This window comes from the organism of the source record quoted next (assembly GCF_019968985.1).
Source record: "MAG: Porospora cf. gigantea B chromosome Unknown PgB_NODE_117_length_37257_cov_129.804, whole genome shotgun sequence".
NCBI classification, from domain to species: Eukaryota; Apicomplexa; class Conoidasida; order Eugregarinorida; family Porosporidae; genus Porospora; species Porospora cf. gigantea B.
In genome coordinates, this window is record NW_027178562.1 from 14367 (window position 1) to 37257 (window position 22891).

The 22891-nt window shown below is 54.0% G+C and overlaps 18 protein-coding genes across 28 annotated transcripts; 9 read left to right on the top strand and 9 right to left on the bottom strand.

The window, feature by feature from the left end:
• Window positions 1-20: 20 nt before the first annotated feature.
• On the top strand, window positions 21-1194 carry KVP17_001006 (uncharacterized protein; the record flags this gene model as incomplete). Its single annotated transcript, XM_068516015.1, has 3 exons — window positions 21-346; window positions 375-623; window positions 747-1194. 3 exons carry the CDS (start codon window positions 21-23, stop codon window positions 1192-1194), a joined length of 1023 nt encoding a protein of 340 aa, XP_068379324.1.
• Window positions 1191-1823, bottom strand: KVP17_005198 (uncharacterized protein; the record flags this gene model as incomplete). Its single annotated transcript, XM_068515004.1, has 1 exon — window positions 1191-1823. The coding sequence occupies one exon, from the start codon at window positions 1821-1823 to the stop codon at window positions 1191-1193; it is 633 nt and encodes a 210-aa protein (XP_068379347.1).
• A 208-nt stretch (window positions 1824-2031) lies between these two features.
• Window positions 2032-3349, bottom strand: KVP17_001013 (uncharacterized protein; the record flags this gene model as incomplete). 3 transcript variants are annotated; one of them, XM_068516028.1, is made up of 2 exons in its annotated part: window positions 2032-2640; window positions 2669-3349. In XM_068516028.1, 2 exons carry the CDS (start codon window positions 3347-3349, stop codon window positions 2032-2034), a joined length of 1290 nt encoding a protein of 429 aa, XP_068379336.1. The 3 variants fall into 3 exon arrangements, with proteins under 3 accessions (XP_068379336.1, XP_068379337.1, XP_068379338.1); XM_068516029.1 differs by lacking the exon at window positions 2669-3349 and having other exon boundaries at window positions 2032-2586; XM_068516030.1 differs by having other exon boundaries at window positions 2591-3349.
• Window positions 3350-3567: 218 nt separating this feature from the next.
• KVP17_001008 (uncharacterized protein) lies at window positions 3568-4293 on the top strand (the record flags this gene model as incomplete). Its single annotated transcript, XM_068516020.1, has 1 exon — window positions 3568-4293. The coding sequence occupies one exon, from the start codon at window positions 3568-3570 to the stop codon at window positions 4291-4293; it is 726 nt and encodes a 241-aa protein (XP_068379328.1).
• A 549-nt stretch (window positions 4294-4842) lies between these two features.
• Window positions 4843-6150, bottom strand: KVP17_001020 (uncharacterized protein; the record flags this gene model as incomplete). Its single annotated transcript, XM_068516039.1, has 1 exon — window positions 4843-6150. The coding sequence occupies one exon, from the start codon at window positions 6148-6150 to the stop codon at window positions 4843-4845; it is 1308 nt and encodes a 435-aa protein (XP_068379346.1).
• Window positions 6151-6222: 72 nt separating this feature from the next.
• Window positions 6223-6696, bottom strand: KVP17_001000 (uncharacterized protein; the record flags this gene model as incomplete). Its single annotated transcript, XM_068516008.1, has 1 exon — window positions 6223-6696. The coding sequence occupies one exon, from the start codon at window positions 6694-6696 to the stop codon at window positions 6223-6225; it is 474 nt and encodes a 157-aa protein (XP_068379317.1).
• A 137-nt stretch (window positions 6697-6833) lies between these two features.
• Window positions 6834-7325, bottom strand: KVP17_001003 (uncharacterized protein; the record flags this gene model as incomplete). Its single annotated transcript, XM_068516012.1, has 1 exon — window positions 6834-7325. The coding sequence occupies one exon, from the start codon at window positions 7323-7325 to the stop codon at window positions 6834-6836; it is 492 nt and encodes a 163-aa protein (XP_068379321.1).
• A 159-nt stretch (window positions 7326-7484) lies between these two features.
• KVP17_001010 (uncharacterized protein) lies at window positions 7485-8606 on the top strand (the record flags this gene model as incomplete). 2 transcript variants are annotated; one of them, XM_068516024.1, is made up of 3 exons in its annotated part: window positions 7485-7545; window positions 7574-8352; window positions 8382-8606. In XM_068516024.1, 3 exons carry the CDS (start codon window positions 7485-7487, stop codon window positions 8604-8606), a joined length of 1065 nt encoding a protein of 354 aa, XP_068379332.1. The 2 variants fall into 2 exon arrangements, with proteins under 2 accessions (XP_068379332.1, XP_068379333.1); XM_068516025.1 differs by lacking the exons at window positions 7485-7545; window positions 8382-8606 and having other exon boundaries at window positions 7645-8376.
• A 95-nt stretch (window positions 8607-8701) lies between these two features.
• On the bottom strand, window positions 8702-10510 carry KVP17_001002 (uncharacterized protein; the record flags this gene model as incomplete). The annotated part of the gene is made up of 1 exon (XM_068516011.1): window positions 8702-10510. The coding sequence occupies one exon, from the start codon at window positions 10508-10510 to the stop codon at window positions 8702-8704; it is 1809 nt and encodes a 602-aa protein (XP_068379320.1).
• A 225-nt stretch (window positions 10511-10735) lies between these two features.
• Window positions 10736-11341, top strand: KVP17_001015 (uncharacterized protein; the record flags this gene model as incomplete). The annotated part of the gene is made up of 1 exon (XM_068516033.1): window positions 10736-11341. The coding sequence occupies one exon, from the start codon at window positions 10736-10738 to the stop codon at window positions 11339-11341; it is 606 nt and encodes a 201-aa protein (XP_068379341.1).
• Window positions 11342-11453: 112 nt separating this feature from the next.
• On the top strand, window positions 11454-12954 carry KVP17_001009 (uncharacterized protein; the record flags this gene model as incomplete). 3 transcript variants are annotated; one of them, XM_068516021.1, is made up of 5 exons in its annotated part: window positions 11454-11616; window positions 11678-12066; window positions 12096-12163; window positions 12191-12439; window positions 12468-12954. In XM_068516021.1, the coding sequence occupies 5 exons, from the start codon at window positions 11454-11456 to the stop codon at window positions 12952-12954; spliced, it is 1356 nt and encodes a 451-aa protein (XP_068379329.1).
• A 131-nt stretch (window positions 12955-13085) lies between these two features.
• On the top strand, window positions 13086-13745 carry KVP17_001014 (uncharacterized protein; the record flags this gene model as incomplete). Of its 2 annotated transcripts, XM_068516032.1 has the most annotated exons (4): window positions 13086-13124; window positions 13153-13219; window positions 13248-13456; window positions 13485-13745. In XM_068516032.1, 4 exons carry the CDS (start codon window positions 13086-13088, stop codon window positions 13743-13745), a joined length of 576 nt encoding a protein of 191 aa, XP_068379340.1. The 2 variants fall into 2 exon arrangements, with proteins under 2 accessions (XP_068379340.1, XP_068379339.1); XM_068516031.1 differs by lacking the exons at window positions 13086-13124; window positions 13153-13219; window positions 13248-13456 and having other exon boundaries at window positions 13479-13745.
• Window positions 13746-13921: 176 nt separating this feature from the next.
• On the bottom strand, window positions 13922-15304 carry KVP17_001005 (uncharacterized protein; the record flags this gene model as incomplete). Its single annotated transcript, XM_068516014.1, has 1 exon — window positions 13922-15304. One exon carries the CDS (start codon window positions 15302-15304, stop codon window positions 13922-13924), a length of 1383 nt encoding a protein of 460 aa, XP_068379323.1.
• A 796-nt stretch (window positions 15305-16100) lies between these two features.
• On the bottom strand, window positions 16101-18125 carry KVP17_001007 (uncharacterized protein; the record flags this gene model as incomplete). Of its 3 annotated transcripts, XM_068516016.1 has the most annotated exons (3): window positions 16101-17092; window positions 17122-17471; window positions 17500-18125. In XM_068516016.1, 3 exons carry the CDS (start codon window positions 18123-18125, stop codon window positions 16101-16103), a joined length of 1968 nt encoding a protein of 655 aa, XP_068379325.1. The 3 variants fall into 3 exon arrangements, with proteins under 3 accessions (XP_068379325.1, XP_068379327.1, XP_068379326.1); XM_068516018.1 differs by lacking the exon at window positions 17500-18125 and having other exon boundaries at window positions 17122-17278; XM_068516017.1 differs by lacking the exons at window positions 16101-17092; window positions 17122-17471 and having other exon boundaries at window positions 17496-18125.
• Window positions 18126-18443: 318 nt separating this feature from the next.
• Window positions 18444-20228, top strand: KVP17_000998 (uncharacterized protein; the record flags this gene model as incomplete). 2 transcript variants are annotated; one of them, XM_068516004.1, is made up of 1 exon in its annotated part: window positions 18444-20228. In XM_068516004.1, one exon carries the CDS (start codon window positions 18444-18446, stop codon window positions 20226-20228), a length of 1785 nt encoding a protein of 594 aa, XP_068379313.1. The 2 variants fall into 2 exon arrangements, with proteins under 2 accessions (XP_068379313.1, XP_068379314.1); XM_068516005.1 differs by having other exon boundaries at window positions 18492-20228.
• Window positions 20229-20332: 104 nt separating this feature from the next.
• KVP17_001012 (uncharacterized protein) lies at window positions 20333-21172 on the top strand (the record flags this gene model as incomplete). Its single annotated transcript, XM_068516027.1, has 1 exon — window positions 20333-21172. The coding sequence occupies one exon, from the start codon at window positions 20333-20335 to the stop codon at window positions 21170-21172; it is 840 nt and encodes a 279-aa protein (XP_068379335.1).
• Window positions 21173-21229: 57 nt separating this feature from the next.
• On the top strand, window positions 21230-22034 carry KVP17_001001 (uncharacterized protein; the record flags this gene model as incomplete). Of its 2 annotated transcripts, XM_068516009.1 has the most annotated exons (3): window positions 21230-21353; window positions 21397-21606; window positions 21637-22034. In XM_068516009.1, the coding sequence occupies 3 exons, from the start codon at window positions 21230-21232 to the stop codon at window positions 22032-22034; spliced, it is 732 nt and encodes a 243-aa protein (XP_068379318.1). The 2 variants fall into 2 exon arrangements, with proteins under 2 accessions (XP_068379318.1, XP_068379319.1); XM_068516010.1 differs by lacking the exon at window positions 21230-21353 and having other exon boundaries at window positions 21486-22034.
• Window positions 22035-22256: 222 nt separating this feature from the next.
• KVP17_000997 (uncharacterized protein) lies at window positions 22257-22796 on the bottom strand (the record flags this gene model as incomplete). Its single annotated transcript, XM_068516002.1, has 1 exon — window positions 22257-22796. One exon carries the CDS (start codon window positions 22794-22796, stop codon window positions 22257-22259), a length of 540 nt encoding a protein of 179 aa, XP_068379312.1.
• Between the last annotated feature and the right edge of the window lie 95 nt (window positions 22797-22891).

Here is a 22891-nt window from a genome sequence, read left to right on the forward strand (position 1 = left end):
ATTCAGGCATTTCGCATTCAATGCAAGAGGTTCCTCTGGAAGAAGCCAAAGAGGCGCTCAACGCAATTTCCATGTGGACCGACGTTCCGCTTGCGAACGCCTCCAGAGTCCAGTCCCCAGCATGGATGCTCCCAGTCTCGTTATCCCAGGCAGAGGACCTCGCTGTGTACAAGGGCGACTCGAGGCTGACGCCGGAAGCCGCTCTTACAGACGACGTAGAATCTGACTCGGAACAAAATGTAGGAGCCGTCTTTAAAGCCCTCAGCGCATCAATCAAGACTTCCTACGCGGCTTCGGCTTCGTCAGATGGAAGCTCGCAATCTTGCACCAAAGGAGGGTCCAAGAGGTGAGCGGACGACACCCTCTGCATCCAGTCGTGCGCTTTGCTACCTCTGCAACCTCAATCACAGCCGAAAGGGAGGGGGCACAGACTTTCCCATATGCCACGGTTGCGACGACGACCGCGCTACACTCCCCCGAGTCAACAGCGACGACCACTCCGTTGAGAAGATGCTCCGAGACGCGTTGTGGGATGTGCAGACCGCTTTGATTGAATCTGTTGGCAGCGATTTGAATCAGAGGGGTCTACTCCCTCCAGGCATTTCCGCACCCCCGACTTCTCGGTTAGTTACTCTTTTCATTCTTTCTTTAATTGCACACCTTTTATTTATTTTATTTTATTTATTTTTTCATTCACACATTTCCGTTAACGTCCTCCATTCCCTCCTTGTACGCAATTGTTCCAGACTTGGGAGTGGAGTCGAGGGCACCAAGTCCCTAATCCGTTACGTCACCTCGCTTGTGTCATCGACGGAAAAGTACCACTCTGTGCTGCGCTCCGAGATCAACCAGCTGCAAGAGAAGCTTTTGTTGTTGGAGGATCAACTTACGGAAGCAGAACGAAAGGAATCCGCAAAGAATAGCGAGGAGGACGATACTACTACCCAATACACTGTGGAGGTGACAAAGGTCGCGGATTATCATCCCAAATTCGAGTATCCAGTAATCGCCAAAACCACACCCCGGTGCGCTGCGGCCTCCTTGAAGCAGAGGTTGGCAATCGATGCAACAAGGAGGTTGTCGCTGACTTCCGAATCGAACAGCTCCAATTTACACACAAGCCGAACATGGACTGGATCCGCGCCACGTCTGTCGGGTCGCCGCTGCAGCTGGATGAGCAATGAACAGTATTAACGGAAACAATAGAGTCTCTTTTCGATCTCCTTTCGGTAATCAACAGCGGCTTTCATGGCAGGCGCAACACCGTTGTAGTCTCCAGGCTTGAAGGTCTTACTGCGTTGTTTGCCGCCTTCCACCCATCGACATAACCATGTCTCATTGACCTTGTGCCACTGAACCCCCTTTACTCCTGATTGGTATTTTGGCGCTAATCGGCGCTTTCTCCCAGCCTGACCTGCTTCAATTTTGTGTTGCCGCCAGCTGATTGCCAACCTCAGAGCCTCCTCGTCTCCGTGTTCCCTGACGTAAAACATCTTTCCAAATGTACGGCCATCCTTGAAGCACTGCGCGTTCCAAGCTTGCTGCCGTGCGTACCAAAACACACCAACGGTACCAGACTGACGAGTCGCAACATTCACGACGGTCTTTTTTTCTGGGGGTGGGTCGGCTGATTCGAGACCTTCCACCTTTTCCTCCTGGACAGTCGCCGCAACATCCTCCGAGTCAGGTTTGACTGTCTCGGCCCAGTTCAGCTGACGAAGCACATTCATAAACATAGAGACGCCTTCATCGAACCCATCCACCTTGGACCTGAGGCAGTAACCCTTCCATCGGCCAGCTTCTGGGTCGAAGTACAGGCCCATGCTCCCAGGAAGGCCAGGATGATCACAGCATTTGCATCCGCAGGGGGGGCTCTGTACTGTGGTTCTAGTCCCGTCTCGACGATCCACAACGAACGAATTCTCTTCATTCATCTGGGTTGAAACCGTTTCACTGCGGAAATAAGCAATAAGTCAGGCCTCTCCCCTGTGGACCTCCACAACTACAGGTTGGTTGCACGACGAAACACAGTCAGTACGGGACTTCAGCCTCTTGCGGCTCCATCTGCGATCGCATCATGCGCTCCAGCTTCCCCGTGGGCTTCCTTTCCTCTTGCTGCTCGAAGGGAGTCCGGGCGAATGGGTGAGGAGGAGAGGCCTTCAGCGGTTTGGTTGTCTTCCAGAGGTTGCTCCAGTGGTAACCTATACTTGCCTGGGGATCTTCGAACAGCTTGTCGTTCTTCTTCATTGCCGCAAACTCTTTGTAGTGGTTCTTGCGGAACACCGAGGGAGTCATAACGTCCAGGAGCTCTTGCTTCGCCTCGCTGGCAATGTTCCGTTTCTTGTCTGACAGGAAATCCTCAAGAGGCTTTTTGGCTTCAATCTGCAGGCCGCGCACTTGTGCCCTCAGTTGCTGCGCCAATAGACCCAGTTTGTGGGCTCGCTCCTCCTCGCCAGACACCCGCTCCTTGAGCTTTTCCTCCGCTGAGATTGCGAATGCAGGGAGATAATCGTGTTTAGGCACCTTTCTTAGTCGGTAGGTAATCATAGGCGTCTGCGTTGACCTTTGCCATTGAGATAGAGTCATGCCCTCAGTGTTTGTGAGAGCCAAACCCAGCCCTGCGACAGTCGCAAGCTTGAGCTGCATCAGCAGGGCGAGTCAGCCTCACTCCGAGTCCAACGGGATCTATTGGTGGAATCATTCTAAGTCCTAAGTTCTTTCCGAATTGGCGAAGCTTCTTCACTCCTCTACTAAGCGTGTCCATTGCCAAAGGTTTAAAATCCGGAGTGACGTTGTCTGTGGCTTTCATTTTCACCTGGCTCTCCGCGGCGTCGGATGGAGCCTTTTCCGGTGCAGCCCCCGGCTTTTCCTTCGCAGCGTCCTGCTTTATCGCGTGGTTGGTGACCTTGTCAAGCATCTCCACCTCGTTACCTACATCGACGGGCCCGTTTTTCACCTTGTCCTTCAGATCCTCCACTACATCCTGCACTGCCACTGGCACAGTATCAACGCGAGGTGGCAGAATGTTGTCTTCTTGCGGCACAGGTGGACTGCCATCGTACGTGTAGCCTGGCGGTGGAGGCGATTTCGGTTTGGAAAACTGCCACAGGTATACTGGGCCTTCATATCCGGGTTCCGCAGCCGTCTCTGCCTTCTCTGCCGGGTCCGTCGCACCTGAATCGGCTGCCGCGTGCTCCACGGCAGCCCAAACGGCGCGATCAACCATGTGGCCTCTAGTCGCAGGTTGTGTAATGCTCTCGCTGTCCACGACCCTCGGCTCCAAACTAAAGACTGCGTTACCGGGGGATATGCCTCGGACTCCGCAAATCAGTACCGCGAACGTAAACATGCCGGCAAAAAAGATTTGGGCAATCTGGCGTCATGAGATGCCCGGATGCAGATTGGACCGTTTTTTAAGGTAATTGTACCATTTACTGCTTTCAACTACTATCACTCATAATGAAGGATCTCATCGGAACCTTCTTGACGTGTCCCCTCTTCCCTATGCCTACGAAATTCCAGCAGCCTTTATTTACCGATCGAGGCGATAATTAATGATTATTGTTAATGTGCAAGAAAGGTGTGACTAAGCTTGCTGCAAAGGCGGCGAAGCTGGTGATTCGAGCTGTTGTGAAAAGACAAGCAAAAAAAGCGCTGAAAGGGCAAGTGGTAGGTATTGTTCGACGCGTGTCTCCGCTGCTCTCATCAACAGCCAGCATCCTGAAAGGACCTACGTTGAAAGCATTTCTGGCTGGTCCTCTGATTAAACCCATAAGTGCTTTGGGTAATATATTGAGGACTGTCCCTCTACATAAGGTACTACCAAAGCTGCTAAAATTGACTCCCAAGTTGCTCGGCCCTGCAGTCTCCGCCCTTCGTGTTGGTCCTGCACGCGGCCCTGTTCTTGCCTTGTGCCGCGCTCTGAAGCTGAAGGTCTTCATGGCTGTTCCCATCTTGACAGGAGTCGCTTTCGCAGTTCTGCTGGTTGGCCCACCAGTTACGGCCTTTCTAGAGTCACTCACGACGGGGTTCATTCAGACAATGATGGATCTTGTTGAACCCCTTCTTGACCTCCTACTGATATCTCCTTTGGTGAAACGTCTGCTGAACCTGGTCCGACCCATAGTTCGGTCCATTCTGTCGTTGATACAGGTCCTGATGTTCGGTGACACGTTGCTTCCACTTCTCTCATCCGCCATGGCTCTCCCTAAGATGCTGGCTGGCGGATTGGCAGAAACTGGTGGTGTCTCCTCTTTCCTGCCTACCGCCTATGATCTTTTGAACAGCCAATAAGCCTTTGCAAGGCTCTTTGTTCAAAGCCTAACCGAATTAATTGTCAAAGTACAAAACGCATTTTGTTTTTATCAATTCATGCCCGCGACAGTTTCATATGATTCAAAATGCAATCATTAACATTTATTTTATCTTTTCAGAGACGCAGAGAGCCTTCATCCGACGATCTTCTTAGGGATGCTTGATATTTGATGTATCAACATTCTGGGTGCTTGATATTGCAGGTTTGATGATCAAATGCAAATATCGACACCATGTTCTAAGCCACATCGCATACTGCACTCCACCCAATTTCTGGTATCGCTAAAGATGCTACTGGTAGGCTGGCTGCCTAACTACATCAGTCGCGAGATCTGGAATGCACACGCAGGGGAGCACCTGTTTACCCGGGATTTTCCTCCCGTCACCAATCAACCCGGCAACGTCGTGCCGCAGTTCAGGCACCAACCTCGTAGTCAACAATTCCTACGACCCGTAGCTCGATGGAGGCCCAAACCTAAACCCAGTATGCCTCACTCAAGGTCGCGTTCCACGTGTCAATGAAATTATTTACAACTCCAACTTCCTGTGTGTCCACTCCTTCTCACCCCTGGTGAACTCTCCGGCAGTATGGCCGCGCCCTGTGATCTTGTACTTGTATATCGTCAGCCCCTCCATGCCTACAGGTCCCCTGGCATGAAGTCGGTTCGTGGAGATGCCCACCTCCGCTCCGAAACCGTACCTGAAACCATCAGCGAACCGCGTACTGCAGTTGTGGTACACACCTGCACTGTCGATGTTGGATAGGAAGTAGTCTGCGGCTGCGGGGTCCTCAGTGAGTATTGAGTCCGTATGCCCGGAGCCGTGCTCGTTGATGTGGTCCACACCTTCCTCGACGGATCCTACGGTCTTCACAGCTATCTCGAGAGCGAGGTACTCCGCACAGAAGTCGCCCTCTGTGGCGGGGACGCCGTTGGGAGTGAAGGGCAGAGCCCTTTCATCAGCGTGAAACTTTACTTGGGGCAGCGCGGAGACTAGTTTTGGGAGGAAATTCTCCGCGATGTCAGCGTGGACGAGCACCGTCTCGGTAGCGTTGCAAGCTGCTGGGTAGTCGGTCTTGGCGTCTGCCACCACCTTCACAGCCATGTCTAGATCCGCCTTAGCGTCCACATAGGTCGAGCATATACCGTCTGCGTGTCCCAGCACAGGTATCGTCGTGTTGTTCTTGATGTGTGTCACAAGGGAGTTAGATCCGCGGGGGATGACCATATCAACGTACTTGTCCATCTTCAGCAGAACTGAGATCTCGTGGCGGGTCTGAACAAGCTGGATCGCGGCTTCAGGGACGTCAGGGGTGGCTTTCAACGCACTCCTCAGCGCCTCATAGATAGCTCGGTTGCTTTCAGAGGCCTCCTTTCCCCCTTTCAACAAGAGCGCGTTTCCGCTCTTCACCGCCAACGAAGCGATCTGAACTGCGGCTTCTGGTCGCGCCTCGTAAATGATGCAGAGTACACCGATTGGAGTGGTAACACGCTCCATCACAAGTCCAGGGGACATCTCGCTATGCATGGTCCTCTGACCTAGAGGGTCCTTCATGGCTATCACCTGGTCCAGTCCAGTGATCAAACAGTCGAACTTCGATCCCGACAGATCTAACCTTTTGACAAGAGAGTCGCTTATTGTGCCCTTGGCTGCTTCCTCATGAGCCACAGCAATATCGATCTTGTTTGATTCGAGAATTGCAGTCTTCTGGTTCACCAAAGCCACTTTGAAGTTTTCCAAGACTTGGTTTCGCTTGCTCAGAGGCATAGACGCTAGTTTCTGGGCTGCCTTTCGACTGGCACGGCAGACGTCATCCATGGGGTTAGGCAGGCACATTGGGTTTTTGTGGCATTATAGGTGAAGAAGCGTGGGTTCGTTTACGGGGGCGACATACACAATCGGTAGACATTAAACTACATCATTGGCCTCCTCCGTGGTGCCGCGGTAGGAACCTTCTATCTCTTTGCTCTTTTCCAGCCATAAAACTCGATCCTTCAGCACTTTGTTGGCCAGTTTTTGCTCGTCGAGACTATCCTCGAGATGTTGAGTTTTGTCTTCCAAGTGGTTCAGAAGGGTTTGATTCACGCGGTCAGAGACTACAGGAACCGGGGCGATCACGGGGGGAGGACTGGGAGCAGGGACAGGAGCAGGGACAGGGACAGGAGCAGGGACAGGAGCAGGGACAGGGATCATCTGCTTCTTGGCGCGCTCATCCACCACAATCACGACAGTTTTTTTCTTGGGGGGGTCTGGACGAGGTCGCGAGGACGCTGCGAGTGCCACACAAATGAGGATGACGGCGACGATGGTGACGCAAACAACGATCCCGTAAAACCAGAACCGGCTCCAGGACCACTCGTACTCCTCGCGAAAGAAAGACATACACTTTTCGGAAATTTGGGGTTTGCGTATCTATTTCATGTATTGGCGTATCTCCTGTGCGGAACCTCTCCGAAAAACTGACGCGCCTTGCTTGATCGGCAGCCCGATTTGGAGACCGATACAAAATCACATGTGTTTTACGTCAGTTCCATCTTTTGACGCTTTTTTCCAACGTTTTGAAATAAGTCTCGTAGTGTTGAGGCGGCATAAGCCGCCACATGCTGGACGACCGAGTCCTCGTCTGGCCATCTGTAGACATGGGCGCTCCGGCTTCGTGGCCGGCACGGTGACGTCATCTCTAGACGCCGAATGCGGGCGGGGTCTGAAGCGCGCCTAGCCACCGGCGAAGGCGGCTCCTCGTCGAACATGTAGGAAAAGCAGTTGCCTGGGGCCCACACAGTCTCTCTTTGGCGTTTGCGTCTTCTCTGCGGCGGGGGACTGGGCGACCAAAACGGCTCTGTGGCCGTAGTCGATTGGTCTATTTCCTCAATGGTGGAGTTGACTTCTCGGAGGAGAGGCACCTCCTCAAGCGTTTCCACATACTCGACAAGACGAACCTCCTCAATGGTAGCAGGTTCAGTCTTCCGCTCGCAACCCTCTGTGTTTAAATTTTGCGGCACGCCAAGCATTATTAAACCTTTTTAAATAAAATTAGTGTGTTTATACATGCCCCTCGGAAGATCTGTTGCCGAAGACATCAGTTCCAGAAGCCATCTGTAAAACTGCCAGCTCAAAGGGATACACTTCACATCTCACTTGCGTCACGATGAAATTCACGAATAGAAACAATGGAGCCGTCGGTCGAGGTTGGTCACCTCCTGGCCGCTCTTACTTGCTCTATGTGCAGAAGTAGGTTTCAGTTCGCTGAGGAACCCAGAAAATTTGAGGTCGCCGGTGGTCTCAAGAAGGTGTCTCCACCGTTTTTGCGGCAGGTGTTTGGATGAGTGGATGGAAAAGGGTAACGCGTTGTGTCCTACTTGCGAGAAGCCGCTGACGCTAGCAGACGTAGCGACGGCGTCAACCTTTAGCCTGCTGTGCGAATGTATCATGCCAAGCGACGAGCGGGGTGGTGATGATACCGACGACGACACGGAGCTTGACGAAGCGGATCGTCTTGTCTGGAGCGACATCAAGAAGCAGGAGCAAAGCTGGGGAGTGTTGACTCCGCAGTCATCTGTGGCGGAGGGAGGTAAAAATGTCGTAGCCGAGGCACAGCGACTGCTAGAGAGAATTCGGCCGACAGGCGTCTCTCCTGGTCAAAATTCCGCACAGCGAGTGACACCTGTCGTTCATTACCACCCCACGACGCCCACTTCCGTAGAGCCCATCGAAGACAGCTTGACGAGCATGCAGCCCTGTCTTGGCCCCAAGCCCTCGCTGCGGCCTGACGCGAAGTTCGCTGACGACCTGGTGTACGTGGTGCTGGCGCCTGACGCAGCAGACCCGGTGCTGGTTTCGCATGCACGGTTCCTGGACGCGACGGCCGTGGAGGTCGTCCAAGCCGACTTGCCGGTGGACATTCTGGGCCTCATTGTCTCAGCTGCTGTGTGCCTTACGAAGCCGGTACATTTATTCTCGAAGCTTCCTATCCGCTGGAAGGGAGAGAACGCTGTGGAGTTTACAGCACCGCTCGATCCGTCGATGACGCTACGGGAGGTGAGAACCGTAGAAGCAGCTTGATGCAGATCGTCTCCGTCTCAGCTTTTTTTTCAGCAGGGAAACTCGCAGGCGACAGCAAGCAAAACCCCTTGCGTATCTACTACAGGCGATCCATGTTCCCCTCCCTCCCTACGCATGCTAGCGGCGCCGTTTATGTGCCTCCAATCTACCCCGTTAGCCGAATTTGTGCCGCCACTGTAGCCGAAAAAGTGAGCTCCGAGATGTTTAGACTTCGACCGAAGAAGTCGTAGGCTTGAGGTGCGCTGCTGGGTGCCTCTCGAGTGCGGAAGGCACCGAATTATTGGTGGCAACAAGTAGATGCCTGCGTGCTTGAAACTCTAGTGTCTTACCGTAAGTCATAAAGGATTCCCTCGTCCTCACTCGTCACGAAACTCACGGCCTTGCCCTTTTTCCCTGCGCGTCCAGTACGCCCAATGCGGTGGGTATAAGCGGAGATCTCCCTAGGCATGTCAAAGTTGACCACCAGCTGCACGTCGTCTACATCGATTCCGCGGCCTGCGACGTCTGTGGCCACCAAGACTCCCACGCCGCCGGACTTGAATCTGGCCAAACTATCCTCTCGCACCTCCTGGGTCTTCCCACCGTGCAGGCCCACAGTCGAGAACCCTGCTTTCCGGAGTGACTTCACAAGCACGTCAACCACCTTCTTCTGGCGGACGAAAATCATGACCGGCGGATCGTGACTGTTTAGTACCCGCGTAAGCACCTTCCGCTTCTCAGCTTCAGAGCAGAAGATAATCTGCTGCTCAATGGCTTTAACACCGGAACCTGGTTCTCCTATGCTGATTATGACAGGAGATTTCAGGTACTTCCTGGCCAGCCCCTCCACGCTGGGAGACATGGTTGCTGTGAACATTTGCGTGACTCGGTTCCTAGTGACGCCCATCCGCAGTAGGGACGCTTGAAAGTCGTCCTCCTTCCCATGGATTTCTGGAATCTCATCCAGTATGAAGTTCACGTCGTTCTCGAATCCCAAATCAATCATTCGGTCGGCCTCGTCCATTACCACGTAGTAGCACTGATTCAGCACCGTCCACGCGTTCTCCAGCACGTCGCGGATACGTCCTGGGGTTCCGATAACGACTTCTGCCCCTCGTCGAAGGTCCATGCCTTGCACTTCCACACTGCGTCCTCCAACTACGCACACTACACGCACACAAGTGCAGAACTTGGAAAACTTCACGGTCTCATCCTCAATTTGGATTGCGAGCTCACGGCTGGGCGCCAGAACCAAGGCATACGGTCCATCTCGAACGGTATCCGAGGTTAGCCGGGGAAGGTCGGACACGTAGGTCAACAATGGAATGGCGAATGCGGCAGTCTTACCCGAGCCCGTTTCTGCCAAACCGATGATGTCGCGTCCTTGGAGAGCCGTGGGGATGGCTTGCATTTGAATCGGAGTGGGCGCCTCGTATCCAACCTCTTTGATCACTTTCAACAACGCACTCGGCAGCCCTGACTCGGCCCAGAAACGAAAGGGAGGGGGCACTCCACCTCCGCGTATCACGATTCGCTGGTCTTCGCGAAATATCCGCCAGTCTCTGCCTGTCATCTCGGACGACTTCTTCTCCGACCAGTGGGCTGCGCCGTTGTCCGTCTGCCGGGACCGCTCCCGCTTGTCGATGTACGACACATCTCGTAATGTAACAAGCTTGTCGTAGAAGGAGTTTTTCTTCCGCTGCTCCCTAATGTCGATACCTGCACGATATCCCCGTCCAAACAACAACTGTGGTTCGAGACGATTCTGATACAAGGGATTATCGTCTGCCCGTTGGGTATCGTCGGCGGCATCCCATTCGAAATTGAACACTGTTCGAAACTTCTCGGAAGGTTTCTGTATTTTCTTAATCTCAGATGATATTCCAAGATACTGTTTCTTTATCATTTCCAATTCCATAGGGGTTCTCATCGAAGCGGGGTCTTTTATCGTATTCTCCACTTTGTCAATCAGACGCAGTTTCTCCAAAGAAGAATCCGCCACAACATGTTGCCTGACATCATCCGCTTCCTGTCTCCTCCGTTTGGCTGGCGGATCGACCGGCGGCGCGGCAGACTCTTCTGCTACGGCCTCCTGCTCCCTCTGACGTCGAGATTTGAAAACGATCCTTTCGCCATCCGCCCCAATACGACCCATTTCACTCAAATTCAAGATTTTACGAAGGCTCAGCCTTTCTAGTACGGGGCGTATCGAACTCCATTTCGCTTCGTATGACTTCCTCTACGTTCTGAGGGTCTCATAGAGTACGTAAGAGTCACCCACCGAACTTCATCTCCGCTCCTCTGCGCAGAACGGCCTTATGGGCCGTCGCAGTGCCGTGTACGGTGAACAGCCACACAAAAATCCACATTTGCCGGTCGAATGACGACGGCGCACAAGCCGACATGGAACCAGGCTCTCGCCGGCGCCACGCAAGGCGGTGTGCGGTTGTCTGGCATGAGCTCGCGAGTTGCCGTGAGGGACATGCCCGGAGAGCAGACACTCAAGTACCGACGAGTTGAAGAGAAGACTACTACGGACTTCGGAAGCCAACTCGAGGCCGCCCTAGCCTCAATTAAGACCGCGGAATCTCGTGTAAGCGGCAGCCGCAGCGTGCAGAACACCTTGGCGAAGCTGGAGGACTTCGTCAGCCCCTTCCCGCAGGATGATGACGACGACGTGGACGCATCCGACAGCGACGACGACGCGGAGCTCCGCAGAGAGTTGGAAAGGATAAAAAGTGAGCGCGAAGAGGAGGAACGCATTAAGGAGAAGGCCCGCACTCTGGAGGCCAAGGAGGCATCACGAGAGGAGATTCTGCTTGGCAACCCTCTGATTGATGAGGACCTCACCCTAAAGAAAAGCTGGGAGGATGACGTGGTCTTTAAGAACCAAGGGAAAAAGGGTTCCAGTCAGCAACCCAGGTTCATCAATGATACCGTCAGATCTGACTTTCACAAGCGGTTCCTTTCGAAGTTCATCAGCTGAGGCGTAAATCCACACAGAACACGTGACGACTTTGCAATTAAGAGTATTTGATTACTTCCTTCTGTGCGAGTGTAGTTGAGGAACAGAAGTTGCATCCAAGGGCTAATTCAAAATGCCGTATTCCGAGCAGATCTGCCTGCCTGTGTATCGACCCCACCCTCTCCGCACGCTCGAACAGTCGGAGAAATGCCTAGTCTGCCTCGCAGAGGCCTGCAGCACTATCGAAAACTACGGCGACATCCAGAGAGCGCTGCTCCTCTACTTGAGTTTTCCCAGTGAGTGCAGGGGGACCAGGGGACGTAGCTACCTTTCAGTTCGTACGTTCTGATATCATAGACGCAAAAAGAGAGCTTGTCGAGACAGCTTTGAAGTCCGTTGCTCAGCCGGGAATGGGAGTGCTTAAGCTGATGGGACTCTCGGAAAATCATAATTCGCTTGACATAGACAAGCTAAACATGGAGGCTGAGATTGATGGCGACCTTCAGGTGGCGGAGGAGGAATGCATTAAAGCCAAAAGCTCACAGATCACTCAGCTACTCCTTCCGGCTCTGCTGCCTCTGTGCTATGCCCTCCTCTCCCATCACAAACCCATAACTGCCAAGGCTAAATTAGCAAAGTACGTCAATCAGCAGCGCCTCACTGATTCCGTGGAGCTAGCCATAGTTGCAGCCCTACTGTGTTACGTCTTGGGAGATACGGACGGGTTCGTTTTGCATGTGTCAGGAGTGAGGACACGGCGAGCGCCTTTACGCAGCTAGCATCTCTGGGCTCCACGCAGTTCCAGCCTGTACTTCACACACAGGGGGTGGCGGTGCTGAGCAGGTGAGCGCAAGGTCACAGGTGATCCAGTCTGAAGCACCTCACCTGCAACTTTAAGCACAGACTCGCCTTGGGTTGTCTTGAGTCGGTCTTCAGCAGCAAATCGTTTGAAGACGAACTAGAACTCGAGGGATTAGTCAGGTATATCGGACGAGCTGACGATTTCGTGCTACTGTATGTCGTGCTCAGCATCGCAACTAGCACTCGAAAGGAGTCGCTGGACATTCTTCGGCGGGATAACCCTGTTTCCAAGCTGCTCGCGACGCCGTTATCTGCCTTGTGGGTACCGCAGCCGGGGCTCACGCAGGCACCTGCTTCACCTGTTACGCGAATGTCAGCTGCCAGCGCTGCTTGTAGAGATGGAGACGGCTCTCACTTTCTTGTCGTTCCGGTTTCCCCTGCTCAGTGTTCCCATCAATGAGAGTTTGAGCGCTATATCCCGGATCGAAAGTGCCCTGCGCTATAACGTGCTGTCCATTACTCTCAGAGGGCTGCGGTCGGTCTCCGTAGCCGAGCTGACGGCCATTACTGGTCTCCCCGCACAGCCCTCGGATGTCGAGATCGTCACTGTGGCGGAACCGCTGGGATTCCGCTTCGACCCCTTCAACAACTTGCTTATCCGTTCGGACCCCTATGCCTGCATCGACGACCGCATCAGTCTCGTGACCGATAAATACGCATCTGTGGTGGCAGGAGCAGGGCTGGCCGCTGATCTGACTCGTCGCCGGTCACGAAAATCGCCCCCTCTGCGTACTCGCGATGATAACCGCTTCAATGACGGCGTGTCCTCGTAGAGTGTCGACAGGTATGAAAGACGTGAAATTATGAAAAAATAGTTGACGGCATTGCATAAACAAGGGGAAAGTCTCTGAGGTCTCCACACATTGACCGGCGATACGTATTTAAATTCCACAGAAAACCACTAATGGCCAATATACGCGGCCTGAACGACAATCCGTCTAATGTGAGCGTCCACATTAACTTTCACTTAGGATCGGCTGGTGACGTCGGTGTCCATGGGTGACGGGAGCATCACGTGCTTGGAATATTTTTTTCCATGTGAGGTTCTTGTGGGTGGCGTGACCAGATTTCGACCGGAAGAGTCCCATCCTGTTTCTGTCCGTGTTGCAGTTCGTAATTTATGTGGTAACTGTCAGCTTGGACAGTTACATGCTCAGGCCCTCAAGTGCCATTCTGAATACCTTCGGCGCCCTTACACTGGACGGTGTGTTGCGACTGGAGTTGTGGCGCCCACTTACAGCTCTCTTCCTACATGGGTCCCTCATGCACCTCGCGGTGAGAGAACTAGCAGCGTAGAATGCAGATGAATGTCCTGTTTCAGCTGCGGATGGCATTTCCTCTTGAGTTCAAGTACGGAAAAGTGAAAGTGCTTGTGGTTTACCTGGTCAGCGGAGTGCTAGGCGACACCCTAGCGTTCTTAATCATGTGGGCCATGTCAGCGCACGAGATGGCCGTTGGTGCCTCCACAGCGATCTTTGGTCTGGTGGGATTCACCATTGGTGAGATGTTTCTTGACTGGGAGCATATCGTGCATAAGGACCAGGCGATATTCAACGTAGCGTAAGTGCCTTTAGCGTCACCCCGTTCATCCGTTGCAGGTCCTTCGCCTTCCTATCCATCATGATGACCTTGGCCCCGAACTCCAACGTGGGCTGGAAGGGTCACGTGGGCGGCTTCGTTATCGGATTCGCCACTACTGCTCCTGTCCGCTGGTGGAACAAGTATCAACCTCCAAGGTAGTTATTGAAGTAGCCCCTGCGGTGACAGCTGAGGGAGTCGCGGGTGGAAATCCCGAGCCAAAGAACTTGGCATCTGCTTGTCCAACATGGCGACGATTGCAATCAGCTCTTTTACGATGTGGTTTCTGGCCACGGCCTCGCGTTGCAGTGTGCAGGCATTTCCCTCTTGGCCTACTAGCTCTCGTGCTGCCAACGAGCCAGCGGTTCGTTTTTTCGCCGCGAATTGTTTCCACAGTCGCGTGGAAAGCCGAACGCAGGACGTCAGTGTGGGGGTGGCTAGCATGCGCAGCCAGGCGCTCCGCACCTCCCTTAGCATCTTCGCTTTCGCGCCGGTCACGAGCTTCTCCGTGGATTTCAGATCTGCTGCTGCAGCCGCCAGGGACCGATAGAGCTCCACCAGATCGTCGGGCCGGTTTGCATAGTAGACGCAGGGATTGGACATGTTTGTGCCCAGCTTCTGGTATCTGGATGATCCGTTGAGTTTAATGGTATAGCTGACATCCAGCCCAGACATGTGCTTTGGAGACAGGGAGTACACGTCGCCCTGGATGGAGCGAACTGACCCGGTGAGTGACACTGGTGCTACCGATCCCAAGGCGATGACAGAGCCGTCTCTCACACCTCTCGATAGCTGCTCACGGGTTAAGTTCACCTTGGTGATCATGAAATTACCCCAGTGAGCGTCACAGTGTCTGAGGGTCAATGGGTGGTCCCACATCCGCCCGAGAAAGTCGGCGTGGAGTAGAGCTGCCAGCGTCAGAGCTCTCAGTCGAATCCAGGCTTCTGCGGGCGTCACAGTCTCTATCTCCTCAGACAACGAACCGACCAACCGCGCCATATTGACGCCATCCAAGTACTCCATCAGCATTCCACGGGGGTAGACACTCGGATGCGGCTTTAGCCCACCGGAGCTCTCTCTCATGAGGTCCAGGATCTTCGGTGAGAGACCCAGCCTACCCATCTTTCGAAGGGTGCGTTTCTCCCTCCACCAGGTGTTCTCTGCGTGCCGGTCGCTAAGATCTACACCCATGGACCGCGTGAGCGGCACCTTGAACGCGAAACTGACTAATGGCTGCTGCAGCCGAGACGAGCGCGTGCAGTCGACGTCTCTGTCCGCTTTTCGGTCGTCTGGCCTGAAAGGACACGCGGCGTAGAGCCGTACGTTGCCTGAGTTCGCAATTTCGCCAAAGACAACCTTGCCGAAAGCGCCAGCCTTTGTCTGTAGCTCTCCAGTCAACGATCGTTTGCAGCGCACAACATCAGACTGGCAGAAAGAAGCGATTGCCCTGTCCGCATCCGAGTGGTCCAGTCTCTCAGCCTCAGTGGAGTATCGGCGAGCGACAGCACATACCGCACTCAAAACAACGAGCCCACGTCTCACCATCTGATCGGGTTCTGTGTGCAGTTAGAGTGCGCACACACATGCGGAAGGGCCCTGACTGTCACCTTTGCTCGTAGGTGTTTTGAGTGTAGCCACGATAGACGTAAAGAGACGGGTTACCTTGGGAGAACAAACCATGAGAAGGTCCTCAGCGCTACAGTGCCACATCATCGCCGACTACTGGTGAAAACTGAGGACAGACGAGAAGTAGTGCCTCGAAAGCGCCTGCTGCGGGCTGCCCAACCAGATGAACCGCCTGCCACACACCGACAGCACATCTCCCCCCCGACAAACTCCACCCACCCGAGGCCCATTCGCCGCCACTACAGGGAAAACATGAGCTTCTTGTTCGAACCGGAGTCCGAACGGAGCACCACGCCGAGAAGGTGGGACTACCAGCGCAGCGACATTTTCAACCAGCAGGAGAGTCCGAGAAGCCTGCCAACTACTGCACGTCCCCACGTCTTCCGCTCTTCCCTGGAAACTACGGAAGGGGGGCTTTGCGGCTCTGACTCCCCACCAACTCTTCCACCACGCGCGCGGCTCAAAGACTCCAGCGAGATGTTCTACCAGAGGGGGCACCCCAACTGGAAGACCAAACGACGCTTCCCACAGACCAGCGACCAGACGTTCATATTCAATGAGGCTGGAGACCGCCAGCTACACGAGGACGAGCGGCGGGAGACAGCACGGCGGCACAAACGATACCTTGAGTGCAGAAGATGAGTGATTTGTAAAGAGTACATATTCTCGATCTTTATATTCTCATAGATGTCTTTTCCATCAATAACACGTATGCCTACGCAGTGGAAAGCTGCTGTGCAGCAAGCTCCTGCTTCTCTGCGCGACGCCGGTCTCGATCAGCTGCCCTAGCCGCCTTGGCTTCACGTTTCCGGTTGCGTTCAGCTTTTCTTGCGGCTTTTTCGGCCTTGAGCTCCTCTCGAGACCTCGGTGGTGTTGCCTCCGTAGTCACGCTTGCAGGAGCTGCTGCACTGTTCGCTTTTCTGGACTGACCTTCGTCCACATCTGATGTGCGATATGGCGGTTCGGAGGAATCAGTGCGGCTAGGTAGTGCCTTCTGGAAGCTCTGTTTTGTGAACGCTGGGGGTTCGAAAGGGCTCAGCTTTTGAGTGCATGACTTCTCGGCTTGCAGTTCGAATTCAGGGATCTTCTTCTGGACCTGGTTCTGTTTCGCCACCGGCTCTGAAGAGCTGAACGTGCGACTCGCCAGCAGCGGCGGGACGCTTGGCTTTTGAGGCGTCTCGAATACAGAGGAGGGAGGAAAGGAAAAGTCCGCTACCGTGCTAGCACGAGCGGGTAGCTGAGACAGATCAGAGGAGCTGAAGGCGGTACTCGCCCTGGGTGTGCAGCGATTCTTGGCCGCAGGAGACAACTGCTGATCCTGAGAACGAAGGAAGTCACGTGAAAGCTTGTGGTGCTCGTTGCGAGCCTCTGTAGAGGGCTCTGGCGAAACTCCAGGTTTGGCTACCGAGGGCTTAAGTATTTCCTGAAAGCTGCTGCTGGCGCTGTGCTCACAAAGAGGTACCAGATCATTAGTGACGAGTTCGCTCTTGCCCGCAGGATGCGTGTAGCTTTCCGTGGCGTAGATGTTCTGTTCATACGCTCCAAGTTCCGTTAGGACGCTGAGGATGCTCTCCATGACGTCGGAGAATTCGAAGCGACATTTTTGAGCAGCAGTGACGAGGCATTGAGGGAACGCGTCGAATACAAGGAATCCGTTTGTAGCGTGCTCCTCGAAGAGCTCTTCCACATCAGGATATCGAAGGCAGTCTGAATTGCGTTTGATAAGCGAGTCTTACCTGGCTCCAGCAGGCCCACCTTAGAAATCAGACTAGTGAACCCATCCAATGACAAGACTTCCTCTGAGTTACGTTCGTCGAAGGAGTATTCCATCGAGTATAGTACGAACACGCCCTCCAGAGCGTCAACCGTGTCGGGATCAAGCTCGATGACCATCGTCGGTTCGCTGGATACGGAAGGGAGGCGTTCCAGCGCCGGCTCGGGAGTTGGAGGGGGAAGCGGTTTCTCTTGTTTCTCTTGAGGGCGGACTCTCGGGGCGGCCTTGAAGTGCTCTTTCTCGCAGAATTTGCTAAAGCTCAGCAAGGTGATGGGCGTCACCGTGTGCTGGTATTGGACCCTCTTCAGCAACCTGCGTGCAGAGGCGCCCGCAAGCTCACCGGTTGGCCACATTGAACGTTAACTGCGGTTCGGCAAAATGCAAGTTCATCGTTGTCATGAAGTCGTTGACCGTAACCTGAGCCGGCTTCTTGCGTTTGAACAAATTAAAAGCCTTGCTGGCTGCATGGTCAAACTCCTGCTTCGGCCGACGCCTGGCAGTGGAGGGCCTGGAGTTCAACGATGACACATTACTGAATGACGGTTCAAGGCCTTGTCGGGCTGATGGAGACGAATTCGCCTCCGTGGGGATCCTACTCAGTGCAGACGCCTCCTCACTGAAGAGCTTCCGCTTAAGAGTTTCCGGAGTGATGGACGTCTTCGAGATCATGAGAGCAAGGAGGTTCAAAAATGTGTCGTAGCTGAGCTTGGCCGCCTTGCCCTTTACCTGGGTAAACATTATCTGCACATCGTTGCTGATGCACTGCTCTGGCTCAGCTCTGAATGTGTGCGACACCAGCCCGAGACCTCGGAGATGTCTGATGAGAGAGGTCAGGTCGAGGTTGTTTGTTCCCTTGCTCCAGGAGGCATACAGAGTTCGCAGCTCAGCGTGTTCCTGTGTTGACAGATCTACTGCCTGAAGACCATTCGAGGCCCCTCGGATCGACAGGTGGCGAGCGACGCTCATTGGAAATGAGTTATTCTGGTTGACTCAGTCTGGGTGAATATGCCGAACAGCACGGCTGTCGTCTGTGGTCTGTGTCGTCAAGGCCCCTTTGTGATGCGCTCAGCAGTCCCCCAAGGCGCACGTTTCTCGAGAGGCCCACAGCAGGTCAGGTCGTTAGGTGAAGGTTTTGAGAGCGGCCTGCCGGCGCAACCGCCGTCTCTTGCACGCCGACGGAGTCTACCGCGGTGGTAGAGATGGTCAGTCCTCTGTGGTCGATTCAGCTCGTATATCAGATTGAGCTCGCATATCTGACGTAATCTCATATCGGTCATTTGCGTAATGTGTCGTGTGCAGTATCTCTCAAGAGAAGTCACCGCTATATCAATAATGAGCCTTCTTCCGCGTGTGGCTCCTGCTGAGACCACTCGCCAGCACCCCATGTTGGATCGTAGCGATCTTCCGCCCTCCTCGACATCCACATTCGTGTCCAGCCTGAGACAGTGGGGGCAGGAGCACCTGTTGACCGGTGACACTGCTCGGAAGGCACTCCTTGTGGAGCAACTACAGAAGCTGGATGCTGGCTGTGCACACGGACTTGGCACGTACTTGACGAACGCAAAGCGCCTCTTGCAGAGCAGCAAGCGCGGCGAAAGTCAGTTTGAAGGGTATACACCAAGTGTACCTCTCATCGATAGTTTTGAACCGGGTACGCAACAATTCTCTGTGAAGGAAATCGAAGGAGAGCCCGAACTTGCTCGATGTGCCTTTGTGCTCGTTGCAGGAGGGCGAGGAGAGCGCTTGGGATATGAAGGCATCAAGCTCGGGCTTCCAGTTGAGTCTGTTTCGGGACAAACCTACCTCGGGCATTACATCTCGTGGCTGATGGCCATCTACCACTACAACTTGAAGTCGAACGCTGGGGCTCTGGTGCCCCCATTGGCTATAATGGTCTCGGATGAGACCCACAAAGACACCCTGAAGCTTCTAGATGCCAACAGCTACTTCGGCTACCCAGCCGACCGGCTGACCGTTATGGTTCAGCCTCGTGTCCCCGCACTCAGCGACGACGAGGCCCGTATGGCCCTGGCCCCTGACGGCACAATTGAAACGAAGCCCCACGGTCATGGCGACGTGCACACGCTACTGCACCGCCAAGGGATAGTGAAGAAGTGGGCAGCCGAGGGGCTTCAATGGTGCATGTTCTTCCAGGACACCAACGCCTTGGCCTTCAGAGGCTTGGCGTGCATGTTGGGGGTTAGCAAGGAACATAATTTGACAATGAACATCTTGTCGGTTCCTCGTAAAGCTGGAGAGGCTGTAGGAGCTATTTGTAAGCTGGAAAAGAGTGACGGACAGACCATGACGCTGAACGTGGAATACAATCAACTGGACCCGCTGCTCAAATCAACAGGGCTGCTTGGGGATGTGCCAGTGGACCCCACTGGCGTCTCTAAATTTCCAGGAAACACCAACGTGTTGCTCCTTCAGATTCCGCAGTATACCGAGGTCCTTGACCGGACTGCCGGCGCTGTGCCGGAGTTCGTGAACCCAAAATACGTGGACAGCAATAGACACCGTTTCCGAACGCCAACTCGTCTGGAGTGTATGATGCAGGACATTCCCAGGCACTTCAAAGTCGCCGAGCGGGTTGGGACGACACTGCTGCCGCGTTGGCTCTGTTTCTCTACAGTGAAAAATGCCTCGATAGACGCCGCCGCAAAACAGCAGGCTGGAGGGGTACCCGAGTCTGCTTTCTCTGGGGAAATGGAGCTCTTCAACTGCCATAGCAGACTGCTCTCGCTAGCTACTGAGGCAAAAAGCAGTCTCGTGGATGCTGCTCCAAGGCACACAGAGACGTGGTTGGGCGTCACCGAGAAGGTTCCTCCAATGGTGTTCCTCAAGCCGTCCGCAGGGGTCAGCCTCGAAGAGATCAAGCGCCGTGTACCTAAAAACGTCACCATACCAGTGGGCGAAGACTCCTACATGGAGGGAAGTTGTGACTCCTTGCCTGGCTCCGAGCCGACGTTCACGTTGCGGACGCGGAAGGTCCGGCGTGTTCCTCATTTGGATGACAGCGCAGCTTCAGCCAAGCTACGAGGCTACGTGTATCGTGAGGTGGACTAGCGAGAGGGAACGGGTGCTTGTTGATAGAACTGTAGATACCCCTGTTCAATGAGGCGTCATTTCGCAAACTCAGCTGGTGATGTTGATTGAACTGAATTTGCAAAATGGAGCTGCACGCCCATCTCTTTGGATGCTTACGCCAGAGTACATTCGAGGAGTTCACGGGCCTTCAGCATACCCCAGCCCGCGACCTTGAGGACTGTTTTCGGATGTTTGCTGCCATTGAACGGGTTGTAACCACAGATAGGCTTCGTCGAATCGTTCGAGAATGCCTGGATGACTTCCAATCCATGGGCTGCCAGTACTTGGAATTGCGAACGACACCCAAGCAACTGGTGGACGGCCTCTCAGACGACGAGTACGTCCAGGTGGTGACTGGAATCCTGCAAGAGCACCCGCTCCGCTGCACATTAATCCTCTCCGTGAACAGGACGAGGTCAGTGGGCGCGGCCCACCGGACGCTGGCGCTAGCAGAGCGGTACAGGCCACTGGTGGTGGGGCTAGAGTTCTCAGGCGACCCACGAGGTCCGCCATTTTCGCACTTCGCTACTGTATTCCACCGCGCCAGAGAACGGGGGCTGAAGGTCTCCTGTCATCTGGGTGAGGTGTTTCCCAATGACGATGACTGTATCCTGGAGTTCCTGCCGGATCGCGTTGGTCACGCTATATACCTCACAGCCCAACAACAGAAATTGCTCGCCGATAACAAGATACCTGTCGAGATATGCCTGTCGAGCAACATGACCACGACAGGCCGCTCACTGGAAGAGCTGGACCACGTGAAGACTCTGCATGCCCTTGGCGTGCCGCTCGTCTTTTGCACCGATGACCCGCTGCTGTTTGGGTGCACCTTAACCTCGGAGCTGGAGCTGGCTGAGAGGCTGTTGGGGCCGCTTGATCCTGTTGAATATGCTGAATGTTTGAAGCGGAGTGCGTTTGCCTAACGGCGGAGATAATCTAACAACCGAAGCATTCGGCGGCAAATCACTTATCGCTCATTAATGATCCCTGAGCTCAGGCTGCCTCCCCACAAACCTGTCACCCCCCGGATGCAAGGGTGCGCCTGTCACTGCGTTGAGCCATCTCCGCACCCTAAGGAGACCCAGCTGCTGCAACGCGCAATCAGTAAAATCGTGAAGACGAACTCCCCCACGGGACCCAAAGGCAGGTGCCAGGGAGTTGTCACCAGCAGTCCTAGGGTACTCTTTGCCTGTTCTTAGCGCAGCAGGAGGCCTCACGCTGATGGCGACGTCCGTCATGACTCTACTTAATGTTTTCAGTGTGTTGACAACACCGACTACCTATTGTCTAGCCGCTTACCTGTTATTCTTCGGAATCCTGGTAGTATTGGTCGAGTTGCAGGAGTATGCTGTTTTCAGTAGGTCCAGCAGGACGCCCCTTGATGCAGACCTTTTTTACGTCGTGGTGGAGGAGTGGTTCCGCTTTCTGTGTGTACCGGGCGGTAAGGCCCTGTTTTACTTTTTGCTATCACTGTTGGGCCTCATGGCCTGGACGTCGAGTCTGCCGCAATTTGTTGGTGGAGTCGTTATGATGACCCTCGCAGTGATTAATTTCATAGTGCACTTCACTGCACTGGGCACCCCCGAAAACCACCAAAGACTACTGGAAGAAGGCCCAATCCCAAACCAGGAAGCTATTGAGACGGCGCTGAGCCATGCTTTGGGGAAGGCTGTAACTCTGGCAGTGGTGCCAGAAAAGTTGGAATCTCCTCGGAAGTCACCTAGACGGCATCTGTCTCGAAAGCTGACGGAAGGCATCTTGTCCATTGTGGCTGGAGAGCATTAGCACGTATCTGATTTTTTTAAAGATTCAAAAGCAGCGAAGATTCAAGATTCTACTCGCACATCTACTGAAAAGATTGTATAGATCCTCGTACGTCGGCATTTCAGCCTGAAACGGACGTCATCGTCCAACTTGCCGCCAATTGTAAAAACCGTTTAATCAAATATTTACGCATCATTAATAAAATATTTACGCATCATTAATCTAAACTAGAACGATAGCGCTTCAAGAACATCTGTTCCTCGTATCACCGCCATCCTTGGTACCATCAGGGTGCGTCCAGTAGAGGAACGGTTGAGAGGCCATGTTGGCCTTACCCACGCAACCTCCATCGATCTGGAGCTGCTTCTGGTACTGACTGGTGTCAACTCCCATGAGCTCCATGTACTCCGCCATGTAGTCAACTCGGATCTTCGGGCCGTGATGACCACCACTGCCGCACTCGTAGCCACCATTGAGAATGTTGGGTAGGTACCCGAAGTCATTGGTACGTTGAGCATTATCGACGCTGAGCTCTCCATTGGGCTTCCACATGTTAATAACGGAATGCATGGACGGTTTATTGTTCGACGACTCAGGGGACATCCAGAACCACAGAGCAGAAGGGAACGGCCACTCAGTAGCGACGAAACCGGGGTTGGCTAGGAAGTCTCTCTCGGGCGTTCTAGGTAGACCGAGGTAGTTCTCAACGTAATTTCGGAACCATCCGTAGTTGTAGCACCACGACAGTTGGAAACCACCTCGGCCGAAGTAACCGTAGTTCATAGAGGCCTCCTTAAAGGAGGATGTCAAAGTAGCCGTCTGGTTGCCCCAGGCAGCACATGTGGCATTGTTAGAAAGGTTGTCCTGATTGCCGTAGT